Source organism: Heteronotia binoei, chromosome 12 (assembly GCF_032191835.1).
Source record: "Heteronotia binoei isolate CCM8104 ecotype False Entrance Well chromosome 12, APGP_CSIRO_Hbin_v1, whole genome shotgun sequence".
Lineage (NCBI taxonomy): Eukaryota > Metazoa > Chordata > Lepidosauria > Squamata > Gekkonidae > Heteronotia > Heteronotia binoei.
In genome coordinates this window covers 48,134,426-48,162,410 of record NC_083234.1, presented here as the reverse complement: position 1 = coordinate 48,162,410, position 27,985 = coordinate 48,134,426, and the positions used below count along the sequence as shown (strand labels likewise).

Below are 27,985 nucleotides of genomic sequence, written 5' to 3'. Positions count from 1 at the left end.
GCAAGCACCTCCGCGTCAACAAAAGCCCCCAACTACCCCTCCCTCGGCAGTTCAAGGGCAGAAGGTGGGCTCCCTCACTCCCCCTTCATCCCCCAAGACACAGCGAGCTGGACACAGGAGGATTCTGAGTGATGTGACTCACAGTGCTGTCTTTGGAGTCCCCGCAAGCAAATCGACTCAGCTTCTCCAGGCTGCGGCAGCTGAGGCCAGCCTCAACAAATCCAAGTACGTGTGGAGCTCCCCTCAAATTCCATTCCCTTTTCCTGTAAATCATTTTTAAAATTTATTGATAAATGACTATTTAATGATTAAATTATTTGAATGGTTATTCAATGTTGCTTTATATTCACTTGCTTACAGTTATTTAGTTTGATTTTTATATCCTGCCCTATCGCAAGGGCACAGTTTACTTGAATATTTATCCAGTAACAGAAGCTTATTCAAACAGAGCCAGGAGGAGAGAGACTGGTGGAGAGAGAAGGTGGGAATAGTTTTTGAATGCCAAACACTCCCCCCCACTTTCAGTAAAATTGCGGGGATGTGGAGGGAACAATATGCACCACTTTGGCACAAGTGGAAATATTTTTAACCCCCTCTCCCCAGTGGGAAATCCTGGGGAAAGGACCAGACTAAAACTGCTGCCAGTCTGAGCAGACGATGCTGACTGTGGTGGACACATGGTGTGTGATTCAGTGTAAGGCAGCTTCATGTATTCATGTGAGAAAGTAGCTGTGGAATGCAATCAAAAGGGGGAACCTTGAGATGAGGAGCTATGCCAGGAGTCAGATGAGAAGTTGATAGGGACTTCATAAGACCCTGGGACACCAGTTGCTCATCCTTATCTTGGACTATCATGGTATCAGCCTTTCAGGAATTGCACCAGCTTCTTGAAGAGGAATTGTGTTGAATTGTGTGCCTTGGGGCACTTTCAAGGCTAATGTTTAGGCTGCATCCACATGTCATCGCAAATTGTGCTGTTAACATGATTTGCAGATGGATTGTCATGTCTACACTGGGAAAAACCAATTGCAAATGGTTGCTGTAGTAATAGTGCACTGTCCATCAATTGATGGAGGCAGCTTTGTTTTCCAGAATAACTTCTGACACAATAACCCCATTACCTTTAAGGTGCCAGTAATTTTTTGCTTTTCATAATGTGACTGAATATGACTGAAGCATTTAGGATGAAACCCTATTTATAAATTATCTGTTTCTGCATGCATGCTGATGTAGTGTGATACAATATTAGTGCTTAATAATATGGTTTCTTCAAATGAGGGAAGCCAGATCCAGCCACATAGAATTTTGCCCATCCACATTTGCATCTATAATCCTAACCCTATGTTAATTTCCCCAGGAATATTTTGTTTATTTCATAGTGTCACTGTTTCTGGGCTTCATATTGAAAGTCTGGATTTGTGTACCTGAATTTCAAGGCTGAATAGCTTTATGAGACCCTCCAAGATAACTTGCCATGTCTGCAGCCATCACAATGACGTCAGAAGTGGTGGAGTTCTTAAAAATATTACTATTGATTTAGCAAATGGCTAATTTTTTCCATCTCCTTGTGGAATGGCTTTCTCTAGGTCTGCTTCGACTACACCTTCTGGTTCCCCCAGAACCTCTCAACAAAATGTCTACAACCCTCCAGATGTCTCCACCTGGAATCCCTTTGATGATGACAACTTTTCCAAGCTCACAGCAGAGGAACTATTGAACAAGGATTTTGCAAAACTAAGTGATGGTTAGTTTGGGGAGTGAGTAACTGGGTTTTTGGAGAGGGAAATGCTAACCAGAAAACTCTCCCAACTGTTCTGTGGAATGAATGAGTAAATAGACCTGTTGAAATTTTGTCTATTATCTATAGGCCAAGATGTAACTCAAGCATAGAGCTCTCTGTGACATTAGACAAAAGGTCTCTTTGGCTCAGCATTCTCTCTCCAGAGCCAAAAGGAAGGCCCAGAGAACTTCCTGTGGAGCAAAATGTGGCGGTATCGATTCTCTGTGATAGTCTTATATCTGATCAAGGCTGATTTTAGCAGGGCAGCAAAAATATGTTTGCTAGGTGTACTGTTGTTTCTGTCCTCAGTTGGAAAACTTCAAAAGCCTTGTAAATGTTACAGTGAATGCACATTAATTCGGTGCACAGTATTCACTTGATTTTCTGTGTACATACACCAAGTAATTATCACATTACATTCAACACATATACAACAGAATGTGTGAATGAAATGTATTTATCCAGGTACTGGTCCGTTGTTTCATTTGAAAAGTGAACACATCTTGGCTCGTTCTTAGGAACAATTGTACACATGTGCATATGTTTATTGTAGCATGTAAAACAGGGCTACTTCTAATACATCTCTACTTAAGTGTGGGATGGTAACTGCTGATGGTGCCTAGCAACACATAATGTTTGCTGATTAAATCCTCCCCAAAATGGGCATGCACCTCCTCTGTGTCCCGGGATGATCACCAGATGCTTGCCTGTGTTGTGGGGAGACATGTTGCAGTTGTCCTTATGTTAAGCTCATAGTTGGAATCTGGTGCTTTCTTTCTTAGTCAGAAGCACCATGATAGACAAGTGTTGTGGTCGCCAAAGATACCTGAATGCCTGTACTTCCATCTGTTGCAGTGAGAATCACCAACAGATGCACATTCCTTGTATTTCTCTCTCTATAAAAAAAAGGTAGTCCCCTGTGCAAGCACCAGTCGTTTCCGATTCTGGGATGACGTTGCTTTCACAACGTTTTCATGGCAGACTTTTTACGGGGTGGTTTGCCATTGCCTTCCCCAGTCATCTACACTTTCCCCCCAGCAAGGTGGGTACTCATTTTTCTGACCTTGGAAGGATGGAAGGTTGAGTCAACCTGAGCTGGCTACCTGAAACCAGCTTCCACCAGGATCGAACTCAGGTTGTGAGCAGAGAGTTCAGACTGCAGTACTGCAGCTTTACCAATCTGCGCCACGGGGCTCATCAGTAAAGACTAGAGAGTATTTCTCTATGCTTTGTTACAAATTCAACAATATGAATTTATTTCTTTTCAGATTTGTACCAACCTTTTTGGTCCTCTAGAAACTTTAGACTGAGCCACTTAGATGTAATTTTAAGTGCATTAACCCACTGCCCCCCCATTCAGAATTTAAAGTAATTCCATTGTAAGACCAGTGGAAAAAGCAGTATGTAGATTCTGTTGCTGGAAACCTGTTGTTGGAAAATAATAATTAAATTAAGTACGGATAGTAGGAATGTGCGTGGTCAGTTGGGTGTGTGTGTGTATTCTGTATATAAATTTATCTGTCATCTGACATTGAGATCCAATTTAAAACTAGGTTGTTGGAATTTCAGGTAAACTTCCAGAGAAGCTCTGCAGCTCCACAGAGAACCTGATACCAGGTTTTCAGCCAGCACCCTCCACAACGCAAGCAGATGCATTTGGGTCATCAGCTCTTGCATCCGTACCAGGTATGTCTGGGAGATGCCATAGTTTATATGAGTTAACGGGCTTCAACACAGAATTGCCCAGTGAATACAATGTAATATTTATTCCAACCAGACAGTTCTCCTAAAGCTTGGATGCCTTCTCATAGGCTTGAAGAAGCTAACTATTCTCAATATTCCCAGAGGGACATCACCCTTCTAACCTTATGAGGCATGGCTGTGTTTTTATTGGGCGAGCCAAATACTTCAGCTGCAGGAGATTCCTATTGTATATTGAGACCACCCCAGAAGAGGGATAGGTTTTAAGAATAGTGAACATGTTTTTGCTTACACATTCTCTTCATCCATTCTTAGAAAAAATAAGTTGTGAGACCTCCTGGCCCTGCTTAAATGAACAGGCCAGAGCTGGTCCAAATGAACAGGCCAGGCTGCTTTCACAAGATAGCATTTTAGTTACGCCAGATATTTTGACCTTTCTACCCTCAGAGCTCTGTCACAGAATGCATATGCATTGCAGAGGGTCCTAGAACATGTTCTAGCTTGCATTCATATCATTCTGTATAGGCCAGTAATTGGACCTGTTGCAGCTCACCATTCCTTCTTGAGAACTGAGGCTGCTGTTTGTTGGGCTGAATATAGGTCATGCCAGTACTTTTTGGTACAGGTTGTTTTGCAGGTACACACTGTGTCCCACAATGTCTGTTGTTTGGACCTTTTGAAATGGTCTAGAATGGTAATAGACAGCTTTTCCTTTCTTCAGACTTCTGAATCTGCACCCTTGGTTTTTAATTTTGCTCCTAGTAGCATTCTTTTGCTATGATGTATTCCAGTGGAAAGATCAGTTATGGTGCACAAGCTGACTGCTGTTAACTGGTTGGAGATTGCTCTGCTATCTGCGCCTAGTGCTGTACCCAGCAGAGAGCCATCCCACCTCAGACTGAGAACAGTAGTGATATCAGCAAGGAAGGTTTGTGCGAGAGGAGGGAGACAAGCCAGGAACACCCAGTTTGCTTCCTAATAGAGATTTGGCATATTGATCGATATAAAGCAGTTGTAGGGGCTGATGTTCTTGACTGCAGCCAAAAATCTTACTCTTTATTTATATATGTACTTATAGTCTGCCTTTCTCACTGAGACTTAAGGCAGATTATGCAGTGTCACTCAGTGTAATCAGTTTGATGAGACATTTAATAATCAGTGTAATCAGACTAGGATTACAGAAAGCAAAAGTTATTAGACATGAGATGTCGGTGCAGAAAATGAACAGAGTTCGAGTCCAGTGGTACCTTTAAGACCAACAAAGTTTTATTCAGCTTTCATGTGCACACAAAAGCTTATACCTTGAATAAAACTTGGATGGTCTTAAAGGTACCACTGTACTCAAAGTTTGTTTCATTGCTTTAGACCACCATGGCTACCCACCCAAATCAATGTAGAAAATGGTGTTGCATAAGTACACTACAGTGTGGTGGGAGCAGGGTAAACATACAGCAGACAAATAATGCATGCTGCATACAGTGGTCTAGTCCATAGTCACATTATTTTTGAGAATGCCCTTCTTCTTTCATTAAAGATATTCCTATTGGCTGCTGGTTGCCGTAAACTACTTTAAGGAACTAATTTTTGGGCTGAAAAATAGCACCTTAAAGGCCAACAAGGTCTTCCAAAGCATATGGTTTAACTCTTGAGAGCTTTATACCCTGGAAATCTTGCTAATGGACTTGATTATTTTTCTGAAATACAATGAATGATACTCAAATGTGTGTGCAGGACAGTTTCCTAGGTATTATCATCAAAGTGTGTCTTTGTGCCATATACTAAGGACCATACCCACATTTAAAAAAAACATCAAAGCTGTAGTTATGTAACCTCTTTGTCTTTTAGATAGACTTTCTTGAATTAATCTTATGAATACAAAGAATTGAATTTGGAAGGGGGCGGGGTAGCTTTAATATCCTTGGATTTCTCTTCTCAGGGCCTGCAGCTATCTTGAAAGAATTCATAACAATTATTTTTGGTGGCTCTTGAATTTTGTTTTATTTTTGTTATTTTGGGGGCAAAATAACTGCAACATGGTTGGTGAGGGGAAATGTCACATAGTGGTACACCCAGACACAGAATGCAGTTAAATTTAAATTTTTAAAGGCGTGCTTGGTCTCTTGGGCTCTACTTGACCTTCTCTTTCTCTCTCTTTCCCTGTCCCTCCTCCTTCCTTTCCTTCTGTTCTTTCTAATGTGTCTGTTGCTGCTTCTCCAGCTGAAAAAACAAAAGATATTCTGGACTCTAGCCCACCACTTCTGGCTGTTCCTGATCCTTTCATTCCTCTTCCACTATCAGATACACCAGGTAACTCTGATAAAACTGCAAAGTAGGGTTGCCAGGGATTGAAATATTTGAAATATCATACCCTTAAAGGTATTGCCTTTTCAAGTGTCTGACCACATGGGTTATTTATGATACCCCTGCCTGCTGACTCCCTTTCCCCCTCTGTAAATAATTTGACATAGGAATTAAAATTATATATGGTTTCATAATCTGGACACAGGTTGGTATTGGACCAAGTTTCTTCAAGATGTACAACTAATGTAAATTCAGTTATTGGACTCTGAAAATCCTGCCCTTCTCTCAGGGAATTCAGTGTCCAAGATTATCCTCCCACATTCAGTACTAAACAGGCCTGTATAGTAGATTAGGCTAAGAGACCACTGCCTCATTCAAGGTCACCCAGTGAACGTCAGGGATGCTGGGGTAGTTTATACCGACCTAGGTGTCTGACTCTCTAATCATCAAATGACATTGCCAGAGGTCTGATGAATTGGGCCTGAATTTACTGTCAGATGTTTTTTGTGTATAGTTTAAAAACCAAAATGCTTTAAGTACCAGTTGGAAACTCATTAGGCAAGACTGAAAGAACCCCAGACTCTTAATAGATGTGGGTATCTTGCATACTGATTTCAGTAGTGTGTTGGGTTGGTAGTTAAATATTTTGTTGTGGTTCTTAGGAATCTTAATTTCTTTCTACCCTGGCATTAGTCTTGGTTTATAAATGCAGCTTTAGAGGAAGAATTGTCACCACAGGGGGCATACCATGTGTATTTTATCCAACGTGTGTATTTTAGTCCTATAGCCTGCCCCGAATGCTCACAGCTTGTTAATCACACGAAACTCCTGCCCTTACAATCATTAAGGGCTGTTGTGCTTTATCTGTGGCTGCCAAAGGGGTCTGGAATAAATGGGGGTCGCACTGCTTCAGAGTTTGGAACAGCCATCCAGAATTCTGCGTGCCCTTGTGGTGGTGGTCTTAAGAGGGCATTTGGGGTCAGGCTGAAAGTGTCTGGTGATAGAGGCAGTCTCTTACGTTTCTTAGCAAGCTGTCTGGACAGAAGGTAGGCTCATCTCTTTTCTTATGTTAGCAAGGTTATATGTCACCTTAGTGAGCTAATAGAAAATTCATATTAACCAATTTATATATTCAAAGTACTTAATCCCTGGCAAGTGCTTTGCTTTTTCAGTTCAGTGGATTTTCACAGGATGTGTTACAGTGAATTGTACCCTGAAGCATTTCCTTAAATTTTCATTTTTTTTGTTCATGATGCAAGGATTAGTAAAGGTAATGTAACTGCAGCAGGACTGACAAGATGACAGTGTGACATCCATTAGAATTCTGAAATCTGTTCAAGTTCCAGTCAGTTACCCTATTGTGTCTTGGGGGTGGGTGGGAGGCCAGGTCCCTTCAGTATTCTTCCCTGCTTGACCCATGGAGTGAGCAGACCAATGGTAGTTCATCTCCTTGGCATTCGGAAGGTCCCCGGTTCAATTCCTGCTATCTCCAGTGAAAAGGATCCAGTAATATGTGAAAAGGCTCTGCCTGGGACCTTCGATAGGTGCTGCTAGTCTGAGTATTTACCTTGTTGGACCAATGGCCTGATTCAATACATGGCAGCTTTTTGTGTTCAACTGGGTATGAATGGGTTTCTTGTTTGTTTTTATACACCAGAGGTTAGCTTCTCTGCGTTAGGCCAAACATGGGTCAAAATCAGGTGGTTTGTTGATTTATTTTTTGAACCAGGGGATGTCACTGAGAGGGAAGCAGAGTGGGAGGTGGAGGGCTGCCGGATCTCAAAGGGAAGAGACTTTGGGGGACAATTGAGGGTGGCACATCTCAAGGGAGCAAAGTTCATAGGGAGGGAAGAACATTGCCCAATTTTTGGAACAGTTGGCTCTTCCGGTTAGGTCTTGTAACTTTTTTCTCTATAAATATTTGAGCAAGTTGTATGAAGTTCAGGGGTCTTCCCTTCTCATTCTGACCCACCATAACCTTAAGTGTTGAGAGTTGGGGGCAGCTGGTATGTCTTCTCTCGTTCCCTTGTTTGCTTACCCTCAGACTGTACACACAAGCAGCTTTCTCCTGCTCTTTTCTCAGGGTCGTCTTAGTTTACTTTGATGACTGTTTCTGGCAGGGCTGTTTGTGTGCAACAGTAACATAGGGATTGCAAAAGTGCTGCAGAACCAGGGCTTTTTTTTTTAGCAGGAATGCACAGGAACACAGTTCCAGCTGGCTTGGTGTTAGGGTGTGTGGCCTAATATGCAAATGAGTCCCAGCTGAGCTTTTTTTTTTTAAAGCCCTGTGCAGAACTTTTTTGTACACTGTTTTGATCACTTTTAGGGGCTCTGTAAAATTTTAGGAGTTTAAAAAATAATTTTATTTCATTAAAAACACATCAAGGGAAAAACAGGTGGAGGAAAGAAGTGATAACCCCTACATAGTAAAGGAAAGGAAAGTTTTATACTTCTGCTGTTAGGGGCATTAAGCCAGTACATAATCCCAACAGAGAAACTGTTAGCAAATATACACTCAGATATAAATCCTGTCCCCAAAGTGTACTTTAGATGGAATAATCTAATTCTCAGCTAAATATTGCAGAATCAGGAGCCAAGTACTTACAGAGGTGCTGTCGGGGCTCTATAAATGTAATGCAATGCTTATGCTTGATGGTACAAAATTCAGTTTCCTGAAAAATTGCCTTTATATGTTTTTTCACAATTAAGTTCAAGCACCTGTGGGCAATGAGCTACTAGAATCTCAAAAGCAAGGCAGGGGTGGCTAAATAAGGTTTCCTGTCGTTTAGGGAATAAGCTTTAAGTGCCCTGCAGTGCTGATTGCCCCTTGTTATGACTAAGGAAAACAAAATAAATTATGCAAAATAATATAAAATGGCAGAATAAATTATGCATCACAGGAGAAATTATGCATGATTTGTGAAGGCTGTAGAATCCAGGTTTTAAGATGTAGAAAGTAGCTTGCTAAAGTGTAGAATTTTAATGTTAACCTTTTAGTGTGCGATCATATGTACTTGAAAGCACTTGAACTGTGGTTGTTTTGCAATGTGTGGTCTTAAACCAGTATTCTGTTTTAGACGACTTGGCAGTATTGAGGGCCTGAAGTTCACCTTTTGATGCATCACTTACCCTGTGAGGCTGCCTTATACGAGAGTCACCTTTTTGTCCTAGAATAGCTGCTAGGGAAGATCCTGGATGCCTGCTTCTTGGCCTTTTAGCCTTATGAGCCTAGCTACACTCTTTGACCAGATTCTTAATAGATGGTTTTCCTTCTTTAGCTGATGCCCGAAAAAAAGGACTCCGCTGCTGTGTTCTTTATTGAAATAACTGCCTTTTCCTTTCCTTTATGTGGCTCATGAGTAAGTAATGTGCTCGAAAGTGTGCATTGCTTGTTCAAGTTTTGACTTCTGATTATTCCAAACGATGGCTTGAAGTGCTCCTTGGCACTTTTTCTTTCTCTCTTTCTGCCTAATTAAGGATCCCTGCTGTAATGTTTAGCCGTTTGCTTCTCTGGAGCCAGGGCATACTGACAGCATGGGGTGGAATGAAAAACAAAGCTTGTGTGCTTGCATGTGAGTGTAATAAAATTATGAATTTCAGTCTTGAAGATTATTTGTGGAAGCTTAACCTTTCCACTGGAAGCTTGTCTGAAGGCTGATTCATTTCTTGTCCCTCCTTCCTTTGCGTCTCCTTCCCTTATATCTGGGAATGCTATAGAAGGGAGCTGACCTGGGTCTACCAGCAGTCCCTCCAGGGGCTAGAAAGCCTCATGTTGCCTTGTGCTGTGATCCCAGAGGAACTCATACAGGGAGGATCAGCCTCCCACCCCCATGCACACACACACTTTGGTTAAAGCTACAGCACATTACGTAATCTGATGGTAATGGCTTTTCTGTGGAAGGCAAGGATAGTTGCTGCCAGATAAAGTGAAGTGAAATTATTTCTTTTTAATTTCTACCCACATTTCTGGTGCAGAGGTGCCCTGAGGTGCCCTGTTCAACCAAGAACAAATTTATTTAAGAACTCCCAGGCAAAACGTCAGACCATAAATGGAAATTGTTCGGCCAGTAACAGAGCATGTAAGTGTTAAGCTCTCTCTTTACACAGGGAGGGGTGGTGGCTCTGGTAAAGCATCATAGTGCCACGCAGAAGAGCTGAGGTTCAATCCCCAGCATCGCCAGTTTAATGGATGATGTAGTAGGTGATGTGAAAGACCTTTGCCTGAGGTCCTGGAAAGCTGCTGCCACTCTTGAGTAGATAGTAGTGACTCTGATAGATCAGTGGTCTGATTCCGTAGAAGGTGGTTTCATGTGTTCAGTCCCCAGATAAACATGTAATGTAGTTTTTAACAGAGTTGTTCCTGCTGAAGAATGAGCCAAAGTGCCCCCCCCACTGAAGAATGAGCCCAAATGTCCCCCATGTACAATGAGTCTAGCCCGTGTTTGCCATGGAGGGTGTCCTTGCAGGTGCTGCAGTCAGTCCTGACTCCTTACAAGAGGAAAAAGCATTTGTTAGCCAGTCCCGCACTAGGCCTTTAATCCTGGATCAGCCCTGTCCCTAAACTGATAAACATGTAATGTAGTTTTTAACAGAGTTGTTCCTGCTGAAGAATGAGCCAAAGTGCCCCCCCCACTGAAGAATGAGCCCAAATGTCCCCCATGTACAATGAGTCTAGCCCGTGTTTGCCATGGAGGGTGTCCTTGCAGGTGCTGCAGTCAGTCCTGACTCCTTACAAGAGGAAAAAGCATTTGTTAGCCAGTCCCGCACTAGGCCTTTAATCCTGGATCAGCCCTGTCCCTAAACTGATTTTCTACACTAGAATCATAGTATCATAAACTCATGGAGTTGGTTTCTATGATTCCATGAGTCAAGTGTAGAGAGTCAGTTTGGGGACAGGGCTGAACCAGGATTAAAGGTCTAGTGCGGAACTGGCCAACTTTCCATTTACAATATGCCCTAAATGTCCATCTAAAAACCATCTTCCCAGGACATATTCATGCGCTATGGAATATCCATGGTTATGGATTCTTTTAATTATAGGATGGGTTGGACTGCCGTTCTCCCAGTGTGGACTCTGCACAGATGGTGCTGTTCAGTATACCTCTTAAAGGTCATTATTATGGCACTTAGTGAAGAATTGCTCCATTAGAGAGAGAAGAGAGAGTCCCTTTTGGTCTCTTCTCTTTCTAGAGCTTTGTGCCTGTGTCCCTTTCAGGCTTTCTTCTCTTAGGATTTTTTTTTTAAATGCAGATCATAGTTACTAAACATGCGTGCAGCAAATCAGTCAAAGAAAATTTGCACACAGCTGTGGAGACATTCAAAGCTCTCTTCATGCAAATCAACTAATTGCAGACCTCCAGGAACCCAATTTGCATAATGCATTATGCATTTTGGCTTTTGGGGACAGAAGGCAAAGATTTCGTGTTGTCTTGTGGGATGCAAGGGTCACAAACGGAGATGTGTTCTCTTGATTTCAATAAGAGAAAGTCAAGAGTAGCTGGTGTAGAGTTGCACCTGCTTTTTTGCTTTAGTGTAAACAAGGAGAGGTTCTGGCTACTGTATTAAATCATCTGATGGGGGGGAGGGTTACACATATTATGTGTTTAGCATTTCATATGCTGTCTTGCACTATACTCCCTCTAGCATCTGGTCCCAGTTCAGCATCTGCTGTAAGTCTTCCATAATCCTGAACAAGCATGGCCCCAGAAACAGCAAATGTACCTTGGCATGCCTGAATTCACTGGGTATCTTTTGCCCTGTGAATCCTATGGTGTGGGATCACAGTGCTCTCATAAGCTTAACTGATCAACTAGGGATAGTTCACTCCTAATTTAGTTCTTTGAATCCCACCTATTCATTTGCACCTTGCTTTTTTCTCCTGAAAACAACAGTGAATAAGATGTCTACGTGTTCACTGATGCAGCTAATCCCTAACACGGTAAACTGCAAATGCTCTGTAAACTAACCGTGACATTTGTGTGGAAGCTGAAACGTGCGGTGTGCTGTTCTGTGTGTTCCTTGGAAGTTCTAATTTAGAATTCTGCAGCTTCTTTATCAATCCCTATTTAAACCAGGACTTGCTGATGCTGAATCATGAAAGCTGGGATTTGTGGGGCTTGGCCCTGGTTGCAGGGTGCCTATTAAGTAAACAGTATACATTTATTGCAACTGGCAGCGATTGCAGGGCGCTAGTCCAAAGCAAAATCTAAAAACAAAAGCCATGTAATAGCTTTTATTAAGACCAACCAAAATAGCACAAAGCAGTGCCCAGGCTTTTGAGTTATCCTGAGTGTTTTTGTCAGGCTGGACTTTCTTAACCACTGGGTTTTAATATCTGTAATTGGAAGCTACTCAAACTAACAGTAGTGCAACCTGCACCACAGTGTTAAGTTTGCCTAGCTCTCTGCATGTGATACAGACAAATTCATGAACAGAAGCATCTTTTTCACTCATACACATGTCTTTTAAACATGCATCCTGAAAAGAATCTCCCAAAACTTCCATATCCTGGTGGTCCTAATAAAAGGTATTGGATAGCCTTTGTGTGATCTCTTGCTAGTGTTTTTTCTCTCTCCTTGCCAGCTGGCTGGCTGATGAGAAAGGTAGCTCTGAACAATATGAGCACCCCCAGGTTGTTTTCATTATAGTAGATGGGACTTCTAAAAATTCCTAAATGCCCTCGGTCGTTGTCTCATTGTAAATTTAACACTGCAAATGTACCAAGCAAATGCTGTTTTTATGTTGGCCATGCAAGCCCCTCCATGAAATAGCTTGAGATTTTTCCCTGCTTGAAGTTTATTTTCTTAAACAGTTCTTCTGCAGAAGAGAACTGATTTAAGCTGCGGCTCCACATTGTTAAAGAAATTTGAGGGGGGGGGGGGGTTACACTGCCTGCCCAAAAGTCTCTGGAGGTGAAATAATTGCTTTGCAGGTAAACATGCTTCTTCCTTTTACTGAAGAGTTTCACCTCCTGGCCATCTGTGATGCTCAGTGCACAAACTGACCTGGAGCCATGAGGCAAAAACATGTTGATGGCTCAGTGAGGCTGAGGTCAGAATGCTGAGCCTTTTCAGCTGACAGCTGAAATTCTGCCCTGTGATTCTCAAGTATGATGTATCCTGAAACATTTGAATTAAATGTAATCGATCTATGAAAAGGTGCTTTAATTTGTATAATTCTACTCAGCACCAGTTGTGATTTTTTTTTTTCTTGAGGCCCATTTTCACTAGCCAACAAGCACAGGGGTGCTAAAAACCCAGTTTATATGGAACATCCTGGGCTTGGAGAACTGGGAGTGTCTACTGTCTAGCTGCATTCTTGTCACTTGAAATAATGTTGCATTCTTTATTTGAGGAGACCTGACCAAGCCCAAAGCAGGTCCACAACCTTTCAGACGTTTTTGTGTGTTGAACCAAAACATCCATTTGCCTACCATCTAGAAAAAAGTAATTGAAAAATATATATATCAATGCATGTGTTTAAAAACACCCCTAATTGAAACCCTTTTGGTTGCAAGCTTACCCTGTTCAACAAGTTGCTTCTTGTTCCTAACAAATTGCTTTCTTTTGCTTTCTTTCTGCTTCCTTCCTCCTGTTTTCCTGCTTTTTCTTCCCCTGCCAGAAAAACTGATTGAGGGTCTCAAATCTCCTGAACCTGCACTTCTGCTCCCTGATATCCTGCCTCTTGCAGATCCCTTTGGTAGCACCTCTGATGCTGTGAATGGTAAAATCCTGAAAACCTTTCTGGTGTATTCTGTCCTGCATGCTGACTCATCAGTGGGGCATGTTTGAACTGTAAGCAGCAAGTGAGCAAAGGGAAGCCACCTGATAGGCCATAAAATGTGACTTTTTGGCAAAGAGGCATGTGGCTGGCCATAGGGTCGGAATTGCCTGCAATCCAGGCCAAGAATTTGGCATCAAACCTGTCCAGGAAAGGTGCTGCCCCTTCCTTTCCCCAAACTGGTCCCCCCTGTGGTAATTTCGCACAGATGGCCAGGAGGTGACCTTGTTTTTCTGCTTACCGGTAGCTCAAAAGGGAGGTTTAGGACAATGTGTGTGTGTGGCCAATGGGGATGGTAAACCTAAACTGTTGGAACAGGCTGGCGTATCATTTTCCCCCCCTTTCCACACACTACAAAGAAAAGAATGTTGAGTTGTTCAAGGCTACCTGTTTCCCTTTTGCACTACTTTTTGACTTCTGGGCAACGTTCCTCCATAAGAATGTGTTCAAAAGTATTTTCTCTCTCAATAATGTATCTTCTGAAACCACCCATTCCATTTCACAGCCTCACTTCCGCCTCTTTCTGTAGAAATGTTTTGTCCCCCCCCCCCCCCGCTTAAGAGGCTAAGAAAGATGAGGCAGTTTGACACTTCAGTTCCTCATGCGTGCTACAGTATTTCCCCTTTCCAGGTATGCCCAGTTCAGTGAATTAAAGATGTGAGAAACAAAGGCCTCATTTTCTTTTTCATTGGTAAATGGGTGCTCTGGGGCATCTTGATCATGTGCTTTCTAATCTGAACATGCCCTCCATATCTCTAGGCATAACAGTTGCTCCTTGGGTTTATGGAGGTTAGGATGTCTGCTGGAGTCCTTTATGAGTAGGATTGCCGGCTCAAGGTTGGGAAATTCTTATAGATTTGAGGGGATGGACCTTAGGGAAGGGGGGAAGGACCTCAGCAGGATATAATGCCATGGATTCTGCCCTCCAAAGCAGCCATTTTCTCCATTGGAACTGATCCTTGTAAACTGGAGATCACTTGTAACTCTGGGAGATCTCGTCCCACCTGGAAGTTGACAGCCCTATATCGTGAGACATTTCCAGTCCCTTTAAGGTGCACACCTTTCAAACTGAATGAGAATTAAAGTTATCTATTAAGTTACATAAATGTAACTGACAAGTAAATTTTTTTTTTCAAACCCCAAGATACTGCTGTTCAAGGAATAAATCTTGAAAGACATGCTGAAACTCCACCAGTGTTAACAGCATGCTTTTTAAGTTTTAGATTTTGGTTGATGCAGCCTAGTCTTTTAAAAAGCTAAACAGCATGGTTCTAAGTACTTCCTAGCTAACTATGTATTAACTAGGGAGCAAAGTAATTTAATCAAGTCACATGCTAAAAACATAATTGCAGATCAACTGAATTATTAGGGTCTAATCTGCACGTAAGAGCTCCATGGCACAGAGTGGTAAGCTGCAGTATTGCAGACCAAGCTCTGCTCAGGACCTGAGTTTGATCACGGAGGAAGCTGGGTTCAGGTAGCTGGCTCATGGTTGACTCAGCCTTCCATCCTTCTGAGGTCAGTAAAATGAGTACCCAGTTTGCTGGGAGTAAAGTGTAGAATGATGACTGGGGAAGGTAATGGCAAACCACCCCGTAAAAAGTCTGCCATGAAAACGTTGTAAAAGCAACATCACCCCAGAGTCGGAAACAACTGGTGCTTGCACAGAGGACTACCTTTACTTTTTTAATCTGCACATTTGCTTTCTAGACACATCTGTGTGTGTTAGCATGTTGTGGGATGTAAATCTGACATGCTCCTTTCACATGCATGGAGCCATTATCTTACAATGGCATCATCTGCTGCTATGTGGTACGTGTATGGATGCTGGCTGTGCATCGGGGGCCAGCTAAATCACCTCCACCCATGTGATCATCGCCCTCCCTCATGACTGGGGGAGAAGGAACCTTTGTGTTCGTCTATGTAACTTTGCTTGTCATACACATCACCATAGTGAAGATACTAACATGAATATCTCTGAATACTAGTTGTGGAAGGCAGGCAACAGAGACTTTAGTCTCTGTGCCCTGCTTGTGGGCCTCTGGGGCAACTGGTTGGCCATTGTGGGAAACAGGATGCTGGAACAGATGGATCATTAGTCTGATGCAGCTGGGCTGATTGTACATTCTTATGAACTGGAGCCTCAGAGAAGTATAGGACTCTAAAACAGGCTTGGAAATACATAGATCTGTTGGTGAATGAATCTCCAGATCTCCTGTTACATATTACTGTGCACATCAGGGTAAACTTATCTAAAGGGTAATTTTGAGATGAGTCCTGCAAATAACCAGACTTCGGTGTAACACAGATAGAAAACTTCTCTACTTGCCCACATCTAATCTATTCAGTCTTCTGCCTTTTCTTTGTGTTTTTCTGCCTCTGCTGAACTTGATTTAACTTGTGGCTTCTGTTCTGCTCTTTTGTGCCTTCGGAAAGGACAAGCTGACCTAACTGTTGACAGTCTCATACCAGGTCTTGAGGCACCCATTCCCCAGTGTGTATCATCGCAGACTGATACTATGGCTGCAAACAGAGCAGGTTGGTGTGATGCAGTAAGCCAGAACAGGCAATGAGAGTAGTCCCGCCTGTGAAGAAAGGGGTGGCTTTGTTTGCCTTCGCAGCTTTGGATTTTCCTGGACATTCAACTGACTCATAATATTATTAATTTTAAAAACTCCAAGTCTGTATATTGCTGCTAGGATCCGTACACATAACTAGGGATGGGCACAAACCTAAAAACCCAGTTTGGGGCGGCCCCTGAACCAAGTCAGAAGGCCCCACCCAAACTGAGCTGGTTCAGCGAGTTCAGTTCCTTCTTTCTGCCAGTGTGGAGGGAGGATTGCCTAAGAGGGTTAAATGGCTAGCAGCCATTTAACCTGTCTGTTTCCCTTCTCCCTGCTTAGAAGCAGGGGACAGCATAACCAATGGGTTTAATGGCTTGCAGCCATTTCAACCTAATAGCTGGTGGGAGGACCTTGCCCCACTGTTAGGTTTAAATGTCTGATAGTCATTTCAATCTAACAGTGGGGTGGGTCTACCCATCAGCTGTGAAGTTGAAATGGCTGGCAGCCATTGCACCTAACACCTCAGCTGTGAGTCCTGCGCTGCTCAGCTGTTAGGTTGAAATGGCCTTGAACAGCCAAACTGAACTAGTAAATGTTTGGGGAAGGTGCCTTACGTGAACATTGGTTCAGGGGCTCTGAATTGGCCCACATTCATGTTGAATTTTGGCTTGTGAATAAATTTTTGCCCATCCCTACACAGAACAACAGAAGAAAAGTGATTAGGGATGGGGACAAATCTAAAAAATCTGGTTCAGTTTAGGATTTGGGGAGGCCCCCAAACAGAGCCAAAGGTCCTGACCTGAACCAAGCCAGTCCAGTGAGTTTGGTTCCCCCTTTCTTCCAATTTCAGCTCACCACTGCTGTGAGAAAGAGGGGGATCATCTGGGAAGGGTTAAATGGCTCATTTTAATCGTCTGGCAGACATTTAACTCGTCCATTTTGCTTCCCCCTGCTTCAAAGTGTGGGGGGAGCAAAACTGATGATTTAATGGCTCACAGCCATTCAAACCTAACAGCAGGGTGGGTACGCCTGTCTGCTGTTAGACTGAAATGGCTTGCAGTCATTTGAACTTAATAGGTCAGCTCCGGGCCTGCGCAGCTGAACTGCTAGGTTTAAAAGGCTCCAAACAGCAAAAATGAACCGGACAAAAGTCTGGCAAATGTTCGGGGAAGGCACCTTTCCTGAATTTCAGTTTGAGAGCTCCAAACCAGCCCAAGTTTGTGCCAGATTTTGGCTTGTGAGCCGGTTCATGCCCATCCCTAAAAACAATAACCATGGAATGATAAAACAAAGGGTATACACAAAATACTAGATCCCACATTTTAGCAGATGAGAACAAGTGCCTTCTACAGTATGTAAATGCAATTATAGTTAGTTTCTGACCCTTGAAATCCAGTTTCATGACCCTTTATGTCTCTTCTCCAAACAAGAATTCTTGCTCAAGTTTGTAAATAAAGTTCCTTTTGGAAATATAAGTAACAAAGGGGAATACTTTTGAAGTATAAAAGTTTCAGCACTCTGTTTTCTGTTAAGGTTTTTGGTGCTGGTTACTGGTGATTGGCCAGTATGGTTTGAAGTTCTTTAGGAAGAGCATTTAGCTTAGTTTCAAATATAAATTATGCCGATTCTCTTTCTCTCGCCCCCAGAATAGATGAGTAAGTAACTTGTTTGAAGTCCTCCTGCATATGCTAAGTTATTTCAGAAATGACTAATCCCCCCCCCCTCCGGCTTCAGTCCAGTTTCTTTCAGTATGTTGCTTGCTCAAGGGCTCAGGGTGGGTTGGGGAATCCAGTGGGTGCACAGGTGTGGTTGCTAACTTGCTCTTCTGTGTACTGTTCTTTGCTGCTGTTGCTGTCACTTGCTAACTCTACTCAGATTCTGTCACTGGGGAGGACTCCCTGCTTGACTGCTCTCTGCTTTCTAACCCTGCTGCTGACCTTCTGGATGAGTTTGCTCCTTTAGCCATTTCATCCCAAGCTCACAAAGGTAAAGTACCGTTCGGCATTCTTAGTGATGGAGGCCTAACAGGGGAATCCTATCTGAGGTTGCCCCAGTGTAAGCCCATTGATGGCAGTGGGATTAGACTGGAGTAAATCTACATAGGTTTGTGCTATAAGGCTGGTGGGGTGGAGGGAGAGGAGAGAGCATATTTTAAAAAATGAAATGAAAAGCTATGACATTATATTGGAGTAATGCCAGCATATATCAGCTCAGATCTCTTTGGCTCTGCATCTTTTGAACACATGTGCCTTCTCTGTTGGCAGTGTAGCTTGGAAGAAGCCATGTTTTAATGGAATCAAACCAATCACTGGCTGTTCCTAGGGCATATTTCAAGCAAATGGGTCTTGTGACTCAGAAAGGCAAGACTCAAGCATGAATCTTTTGATGCTAGGGAAATTAAGTCTGGCAAGACCCAAACACTACTTTGGGCCTGCCTATCGTCTGCCCTTTTTCAATGCCCATCTTGAAAATCACCTCTTCCATGAGACTTTTAACCTCATTCCCAACAAAAGTGGCCTAAATATAGGGAGATAGATTTGCCAGCATTCATCCTTTGTTAGCCTTTCCTCCCATCTCTCTCTGTGTTCTTCTCCATCCCAATTTTTGTAAACATAACTTCTCTGGACAGGGGTCCATCATTTGCTTTAGTACTATGTAGAATGAGTTAAGATCTCCTGGTCCTCCTTCTCTTCACATATGCAATGGGTTGGATCCTTCCAGGGCTTCCACCGGTAAATGAAGGAGGGGTGTCTCATGACCACCATAATGACCACCTAGTATCTGAGGCCTTTATGGACAAAAGCCAGAGAGGGCTGCAGAGAGGAGAGGAACTGCGAGGACACTGATTACGAAAACCTGTTGGGATCCAACCCAATGTGTACACTTTACCATTGAACTACTACCAGATATTCCTCTTATATTAGAAACATCAGTAAGAAGTTATAATGCCCACCACTTACACTGGGCAAAACAAAGCAGTGGCACAAGAAGCTATTATGAACTAGGGTTCCTTGTATCAGCCTTTGGGTAGGTAGTAACCTAGGATGTTGTGAATGGAACTGCCATGTTTATTTATTATTTATTTATTACTTTTCATTTACATCCCGCCCTCTCCGCAAGCGGACTCAGGGCGGCTTACAACATTATAAAACAATTAATCCGATAAAACATATAAAACCATAATTTACATATCAACTTAAAAACCATTCTATAGCGCTATTTCAATCCAGTATAGGCGGTATTGACTTCTTAACTATGATCAGACCCACCGGTGTCCGGTGGCAGCCTTTTTTCAGTTAGACCACAAAAGCCTGTTTAAACAGGCTGTTTAGCCTGTTAGTAATGGTGAGAAGCAAAGAGTTAAAACTGTTGCTCTACTTTTATGGAACCAGTTACTACTTTATCCTAAGCATCTTTGCTATGAAGTCCCATTGTGTTCAGTGGAATTTTCTTACATTTTGGGGGGCTGCTATCACACAGGACAGGATCTCATACGAATCCAGGCAAATAAGGTGGCAAGATGCCATCAAATTCAAGTAGATGTTTTGTCTCGAAATTGCATGGTCCATTTCCTTTTAAAAGCCAGCTGCAGTTTGAAGGAGATTCGATTTCTTACAGGGCTTTGGGAATTTGGAAAAGAACTTTTGTTTAATTTGCTGCTGCAGTTGAGATTGAATTTTCAGCCTCTGAACCACCCACTTTGCCAATTGTTCTGAAGCCTTATGTGTATTTGCTTGCTTCTTACTTGGAGGAGAGGCAACTTTCTCCTGACATTCCCATCTTGTCCCAGTTACCTGCCTTTCTCTGAGTCTGCATTTGTGCACAGCATGGCTGGCTCGCCCACTAGGCAAACTAGGCATTTGCCTAGGGCACCGGCAGGGACACCAAAATCAGCCCCGCCCCCTAGGCAAATCCCTAGTTGCCTGCTTTTCCCTCCCTCCCTAGCACCCAGTTTTTCATGCCCGGGGAACCGGCAGTGAAGCGCCGACTCCCAGGGCTCTTTCAAGGTGCCCTCCCCTCCAATCAACTGATCAGCGGGAAAAGCCGCAGGGAGGCCAGCATCTCCTATGCCAGCCTTCCAGTGCTCTCGGGACATTCAGTGCTGGGGCGGCAGTGGGGGGAAACCAGCAAGCTGCTGAAAAAGTGGTGGTCGCCGCTGCTTCCTCTCCAGATCGCATGGGAGGAAAGTGGGGAGGAAGCAGTGGCAGTGACAACGGCTTTTTCAGCAGCTTGCTGTTTTTTCCACTGCCACAGTGCTGAACGTCCCGAGAGTGCCGGAAAGCCGGCATAGGAGATGCCGGCTTCCCCATGGCTCCTCCCACCAATCAGCTGATCAGCGGGGGAGGGGGGCACCTTGAAAGAGCCCCGGGAGTCGGCGCTTTGCTGCCAGTTTCCCAGGCATTAAAATTGGGAGGGAGGGAGGGAGGGGGAGGCACCGTGAAGGGGGGTGGTGCCAAATGCAGACATGAATGACAGTTGTCTGAAATGGGGCATGTATTTTTTCCTTCTCTCTTCACTAGCCTTGCCTTGTAGTTTTTCAAACTTGAGTCCCTGACAGAGTTACTAATTCCTAACAATCCGATGTAGCTTGGGCTGTTTTCTCTCTCACAAAGTGTCAGTCATGCCTGTGTGTTTCTTATTATATTTCTCCTGTTTTTTGTGTATCAGTTGGCTTTCTTGTCCAAAACCTAGCAGTCCCTCTCCCATACATTAACTCTAGCGTCTAACCCTTCTCCAACAAAACACATGCAGTTGTTTTGGTGGTAACCTAACGGGCTTTCTCTGCTCTGTCTCTTTTGCTCCCCCTTTTTACTACCATCCCTCCCCATCATGCTACAGAAGATACTAACCTGATTTCGGGCTTTGATCTCCCAGAGGGCTCTGAAAAAGTGACAGAAGATGAGTTTGACCCCATCCCTGTGTTGATATCCAAAAATTCACAAGGTAAGCAGGAAAGAGCGGGGTGAATTGAGATCTCAAGGCAGCGCCTTTGTTGGTAGTGTTTCTGGCTGATAACCGCAATGTAAGGTTAATGGCTGGGAGGTTCATGTCACTCTTGAGCTTCTTCTGCTTCAGTGGTATGACAGCAATAAATGGCTCTTGGCTCTTGCTGCTTTTCTGGATGAGGAGATCACAGGCCTACTTAGAGGGCCAGCAACCCTCAATCTTTAGTCACTGAGACGTTAGATGGAATGTGAGATGCTTCCATCGTCACCACCTCCTCTCTGGATCACATAAAAATTGCCTCTAAGCATCTTATGTGGGACCTTTCAACTCTGATTAAAGCTGCAGCAGAACTGAGATGTGGAGTTCAAGTTCTGCACAGTGATTATGAACAGATTCAGAAATTCCTACTACAGGGAATTTGAGGCTGCTTACTCTTTATTGAAAGCTCCACCAGTTTCAAATTAGTTGGCTCTGTAGGATGTTGTTTGAGAGAAACCAGTTGAATCTCCTCCCCCCTTGCTTGGGCACATGGAACTCCACAATTCTTTGGATCCACACCACAATTAGCTGGGAGCACCTGCAGAATAAACTCCTTTCTTTGGTGTTTTTTCCAGCAGCAGGTGTCTGAAAGCATAGAGGAATAAGCTCTCATGTCAATTTAGCAAAAGATGTAGTAGTCCAGGATTCCTTCTCATTTTGGTTCTGGATTGTGTTTTTGGGAGGACTGGCAGTTTCAAGATTGCCATAGCATCAACCCTGGAAAAACCATGGAAAAAAGACTTAACTTGTAATCATGGGGAGAACATAGATTATTGAGGTGGTTTGAATAGTTAATCTTCAAATCCCTTGTATGCAAACTGTACAAATGAGAAATGAGCTGTAGAGAACAGGAGGGAAAAGATTTTAAAGAAATATCCCAAAGAGAACATATAATTATTGGCTATATGCCTAGTCTGGAAATTGTATTTTTTTTTTTACTTCTGCCCTTGTACACGTGCACCATATGCCTGTGGCCACATACAGGAGCATCCTCTCTCCAACCGGCTCCATCCTCTCCTGTTCCTCAATCTGTTGATAGTAGCATCTTTAGAATGGGAACAGTAAAGTTGCCAATCTCCTCTTCTGCCAATGGGAAGAGTAGTCAATGTGTTTTCTGAGCTGTACCACAAAAGAGCCCAGCCCAAAGAAAATGATTTGGTTGGGTTCTTTGTTGTAGCATGATCATTAAAATGGCCCTGTTAATTTCCCCTTCTGCTGGGGAAAGGAGGATGAATTAAACTGATGGTGGGAGAGGGAGGGACTGGAGACCTGAACACCATCCATTATTTCTGCTATGGAATGCTGCATCTGAAGAAAAGTTTTGTAAAACTGAGGAGATAAATTGAATTCCTCCTAAAACAGGGTATGACAACCCTGCCTCTTGACTAGTCTGATGGATTAAATTGGGGAGTTTCTGCATCTTCTACAGTAATAACAGCCTAGTTAGATTCTGAGTTGCCTTCTCTAGTTTTTAGCTGGTTCTTTCTTTTTTGCTTGCTTGTGAATATCTTTTTTTTTTAAACTAACTTTTTATTTGTCTCTTGCTCAATACTGAATTGCTATCTCTCACACTTTCAGGTGGGCATTCTAGAAACAACAGTGGAAGCTCTGAATCCAGTCTTCCCAACCTAGCCAGGTCTCTACTGCTAGTGGATCAGCTCATAGACCTGTAGCAGTCAATCAATAACAGATGCGGTTTCTGTAACGTACCTAAATCCAACTCTTTTTCTTTCCCCTTCGCGCCCCCAAAGGAGCTGTCTTTAGTTGTTGGGTGACTTTGGTTTTTATTTAAAATAACCCTACAAGTGAAAGGAGTCCTATGTTGGGATCTTTCTGTACTCCTTTACAGCACGTCCTTGATACAGCTTGACGCAGTTCCTTGTGCACCCCACTCTCCGAGCCTCTTTTTCTAAAGGAGTGCTACTGTCCATTAATCACCTTGCTGCAACTTACCCCATAGCTCCACCCAAAACCCCCCCTTGAAAATGAATTACATGTAACCTTGCAAGAAATGCCTATGACTAATACTTCCACCCTGCCGTAGTCTAGAGGAACAAAACTGTACATCAACCTCTCTTTCATTTAAAAAAAAAAGTTAAAAGGACAATGAAAATAGTTTTGCCTTGTCCCTCTTTGATGCAACAGCATCTACTGGGAAGGGTTTTGGTCCAACTTTGGGCATTGCCAAAATTGGGTTCATGTGACCTACCAAGTACAGAAAAAAAGATTGTGCACTTTGAAAAAGAACTTTTGCTCCCTGACTTTTAGTGTTCCGCAGGCTGCTTAGGAATGGACTGTGCTTTTAAAAATAAATATTAACACTATGGAAGTCATCTCATGCAAACAAAGTTACAAGTGTAAAACCATCATAAAACGTATGAAAAGCACGGCTAAGACCTTTTCCTACTGAATTTGTAGCAACAGATATTCTTGCGGGTTCTGTCCTGTAGAGGAACGCTAAACTTTTGCATACGTCAAATTTCCCTGAAAGTTCTCCCCCCACTTCAGATTCTTACAATATAGCCAAAATTGTTAAAGATTGTTTTTCCTCAGTCCCTTCGGGTTTTTGCTGTCTCCCTTTGTAACTGCATATGGTGTTAACATGGAGCCAAATTTTCCTTTCCCAGTAGACAAAATGACTGTAACCTTTATTCAGATCCTTCAGTCTTTGTAGACCTAGCATGCACTCCTTGTCAGCCAGTTGAGAGTAAGTGCTTTCCAGCTTAGGTGTTACCTGAATGGGTTTTACCTTTTCTTTCCACCTTGATATACTTGGTTTTGTCAAACTACTGGATATAGTAAACTTGTTCTCATTGACTTCTGATCTTCAAGTCCACAGTTAACTGTCACTCAAGATGTTCTTCTGAAGAGAAGGACCACCCTTGCTCCGTAGTGGAATAATAGCTTAATGCTAATTTTGTGTATGTGTATGTAGCTGTATTAGTAAAAAAAAAGTGCAGTTTTTCTCATGTGTGAAGGTATGAATGATTAAACTTATAGGTGTATCAGGCTCTCCTTAAAAAGGAAAGACATTTTGATGTCCTCAAGTATTTTTCTCTGTTCTTCCCCCTTCCCTCCCCTCACATATCTCATCCAAACCTCTCCCCCACCAGAAATTAGCTTAACAAATTCTGTAAATAGAAATTTAACTGTCCTGTCAGTTCTGTATGAATCTTTCTAAGAATCTGCATACACACTCCATGATAAAGTATTGCTTATGTGTGTTGTGTCCATTTGCGTGTTTCTACTGCACTTTCCAGATGATCTACATGACAGAACTGTGGGAAATGATCTTAGTAAAATTGTTGATAGATCTTTATATTTTTGGGGGGTTGTTTTGGTTTTTTGATTACTAAAGCACAGGCAACTGAGGCTGGATAATATGGGGAGGGGGGAGCTTTAGATAGAAAGTTATTGTATAGTCAGATACTGAAGATATATGGAAAAAATGGATTTTTTAACAAAGAAACCACCTACTGTATATTAGAAACAAACAAAAAAATCCCACCTGATTTCTGTGAATTAAAGTACTTTTACAAGAATGTGTAACATTTTAAGTCTAATTGAACTTGTTGAAGAGTTCTGGAAGCAGAATTATGAAGGTGCTTGGTTGTTCAAGGGCTGTGCAATTAACTAAGCAATGGTGAATGTGGTGGTGGTGGGGTTTCAACTAATTATACATGTGGGGGGGGGAAAGCTAAGACAATGGAAATAATTTACTCTGTACAGCAGTTTCTGAAATTGATCCAAGGTCATTGAAATGACGTGTAGCAGATTCTTTAATAAACAGCAAAAGACTGAAATTCTGGGAATGATGGATATTATTAGCTTCTTGCAAATTAAGAAGTGATGGTACCTTTTTGAAAGAGGTAGTCAAATATGCCTTGAGCAGTCAGTGCTGCTTTTTGCCTCTTCTCCATTGCCTCAAAATTTAGTTGTAACTAAATGGGTGTTCTCAGGGCTTTTTTTTGTAGCAGGAACTCCTTTGCATATTAGGCCACATACCCCTGATGTAGCCAATCCTCCAAGAGCTTACAGGACTCTTAGTACAGGGCCTTCTGTAAGCTCTAGGAGGATTGGCTGCATCAGGGGTGTGTGGCCTAATATGCAAAGGAGTTCGTGCTACAAAAAAGAGCCCTGGGTGTTCTAAGACCAGTTCTACCATAAGTGGAGTGTGAGGCAACTTATATTGGTTGGTACTGTTACAGCCAACAAAACTGCCCACCTTTGGGGGGGGGCATAATTTAGATTTTCTGCCTTGGATACCAAAATGTCTTCTGTCTCTAGGGTGTCCTTGAAATTCTGATATCACAGAAGAAAGGGCTAAATTGTTGTCTTTGTCAAAGAGAGCGAGAAGGTTTTTTAAAAATCCCTTCAGCAAGCTACTTTTTCCTCAGCCTGCCTTTTATTGGAGGTGCTAAGCTTGAGGTGCTGAGCTGTGTGCAGATGGTCTAGATGCTGAGTTCATTCCTAGGATTGGCATTTCTAGTGGGAATTCCTGCTCCATCCTGAGCACGTCATCCTAGAGAACTGAGTGAATTTGGGGCCCCACGTGTTGAGTACCAGCAGTGGTGCCCACTGTTGATACTGACTTGGGGTGAAGCTGGAAAAACATAGAACACAATGGCCTCTGTTCACACAGCGTGTTTTCTGGTAGTATACCCAAGACTGGGGTGGGGGTGGGTGGGAATTCCCTATAAGGATGTTGATTCCCCTTGGGAAATAGGAGGACCAGCTCTTACAGATACTGGGAAATTTTGTCTGAACAGTCACTTATTGCATAACACAGGGATGGACTGACCTGAATCATGTGTGGTCTATTTCCCCCAGCCCCTTTTAACAAGAATCCCTCTCATTGGGCTGTCTGCTTGTTAATGACAAACAAGTCTGCCCACCCAGGTAAGGAATGCCTTAAGTGTAAGAGTTCCTAATCAATGTACAGGGCAATCCTGCAATTACTCTGCGATCCTGCACAGACTGATGTTGTACAGGACTGAGCTGTGAACATGCCTGGCAGAATCAGGCCAATATCTTTTTATTCCTGCAGAAAAGCATTTCAGCAACCTGCAGGCCCTAGATGGCCCACAGGAATTGGCCAGTGGTCCACCAGTGAACTGGAGTCTTTTATCCACTAATGCAAACCGAGTATGGCAAGCAGCCTTATTATGAATAGGCAGTTATCATGAAAATTGGCAATAGGATGTGTAATGAATGTTCAGAGTAAATTCTACAGCCCAGTGACCATAACAAATCACTGTATTACCCAATAAAAATCCAAGCAACAATTGATCTTAAACTTTCAGGACTGTGTTTAGGGCCCAGCTAGTAACATACAAAAGCTTAGCTGTTCAAATACTTTGTAGAATGAAGAACATTCTGTTTTCTCCAAGAGTCACAATGAGAGGTCTGGAAGAGGAGAGGAAGGTTTCTTGATAAACAAATCTCTTTTGGGGCTCTAAGAAGGTGGTGATCTAGGAACAGAACCACTGAAGTTGCAGTGGGGCATATGTACATTGTATCCACCTCTGGCCTCAGACAAATCCTTAGTAAGCCCAATTCTTCTCCTTTCCAGGAAGGCTTAGTCCTGGCCAAAGTCTCTCATTCTCATAATCACTGAATCATGTTTTTCCTACAGTCTACTACATATAAAGAACAGTCTATATGTAGTTGGATAAAAACAGCAGAAGTGTCTAATGGTGTGATTCTATACAGATTTACTACAGTTGATTTCAGTGGGTTTAGGCTGGAGTAACTCTGCATAAGATTATACTGTTAGTCCTCTACTTAGTGCTTGGAATTCTAAGCCCTAATGTGAGTGCCTAACCCACTATGTGTGCCACCTTCTGGTTTTCCATATGAAAAGTAAGCCTTCTTTCCATCCCTTCTTGTTGCACTGATAATGCAGGTACCATTGTGGGAGTCTTGGATTGTTCATCAACACCAACCCATGGTGTCCTAATTGTAGGGTGCAGTGAAGCATCCTCTGGAATTACCCATGAAGATGTGTCTGCACCCCCCCACACACACATCTCTTGAATTTGTTGCTGAAGTAGATTCTTTGGAAGGGAATTAATTCATCTTTGGCTTCTACCTAAGCTTGAAGAGGAAGGAAACTTGAACATGTGATTTAGCCCATACTTGTTAGGTTGATACAAAACCTTTAGAGTTTCCAGGTCTCATGATTTGACCTGAAACTTTTAGCCCTCTTTAGGTAATAAAAGGAAGAAGTAAAATCTCTGGGTAAGGGGTCAGAATCTGAACAAGGAGTTATTTTTAATTTCTCTGGAGAGCTTTTGGAGTTGATCCACCTCCATATCCAGTAGGCTCTACTCCTGAAACGCCAGAACCAGCAAGACTCTTCCCTTGACCTTGCTAGATTCCATTCTTGGTCCTCACCACTCAGGGTTCTGTCCCATCTTTTAATGTTCATCCCTTTGTTCTCAGGCTGTGCCACAGAATCTAAGCCTGAGGAGACTGGGAACCCTACGAACCCCTCTTCATTTCTGTGGAAGGTCATTCTTTTTGAGTTCATTGTTGAATATCCTAGCTGTTGATCTCTAAATTTCATACTTTTATTACAGTGCTTGCCTAGACATCATAACAAGAGCTAAAATTTATGTAACTAACAATGTAAAAAGTTACTGTATTTGAATTTGAGGGTCATTGCTCCAGTGCACCTTGAGTAAGGATTTGTGTAAAAAATTTAAAACATTTTTCTAGTATGGTGTCATAGCAACTGTCCTATAAGGAGCTCAGTATGGCATACTTGGTTCTGTCCTCCCCATTTTACCTTTATAACTGTCATCTGAGGGTAAGTGAGGTGGAGAGAGGGACTGACTCAAAGGCCCCAGCAATCCATCTTGGTGGAATAGGT

The 27,985-nt window shown here is 42.7% G+C and overlaps 1 protein-coding gene across 1 annotated transcript in view; it reads left to right on the top strand.

Annotated features, from left to right (window-relative positions):
* AAK1 (AP2 associated kinase 1) overlaps positions 1-27,985 on the top strand; it is a 117,794-nt gene that overhangs the window by 77,135 nt on the left and 12,674 nt on the right. Inside the window, exons 14-21 of the mRNA XM_060251881.1 lie at positions 2-225; positions 1,587-1,744; positions 3,350-3,466; positions 5,699-5,788; positions 13,403-13,504; positions 15,998-16,099; positions 18,001-18,111; positions 20,965-21,069. Coding sequence (XP_060107864.1) covers positions 2-225; positions 1,587-1,744; positions 3,350-3,466; positions 5,699-5,788; positions 13,403-13,504; positions 15,998-16,099; positions 18,001-18,111; positions 20,965-21,069 — 1,009 coding nt within the window. The remainder of the gene's footprint in view (position 1; positions 226-1,586; positions 1,745-3,349; positions 3,467-5,698; positions 5,789-13,402; positions 13,505-15,997; positions 16,100-18,000; positions 18,112-20,964; positions 21,070-27,985) is intronic.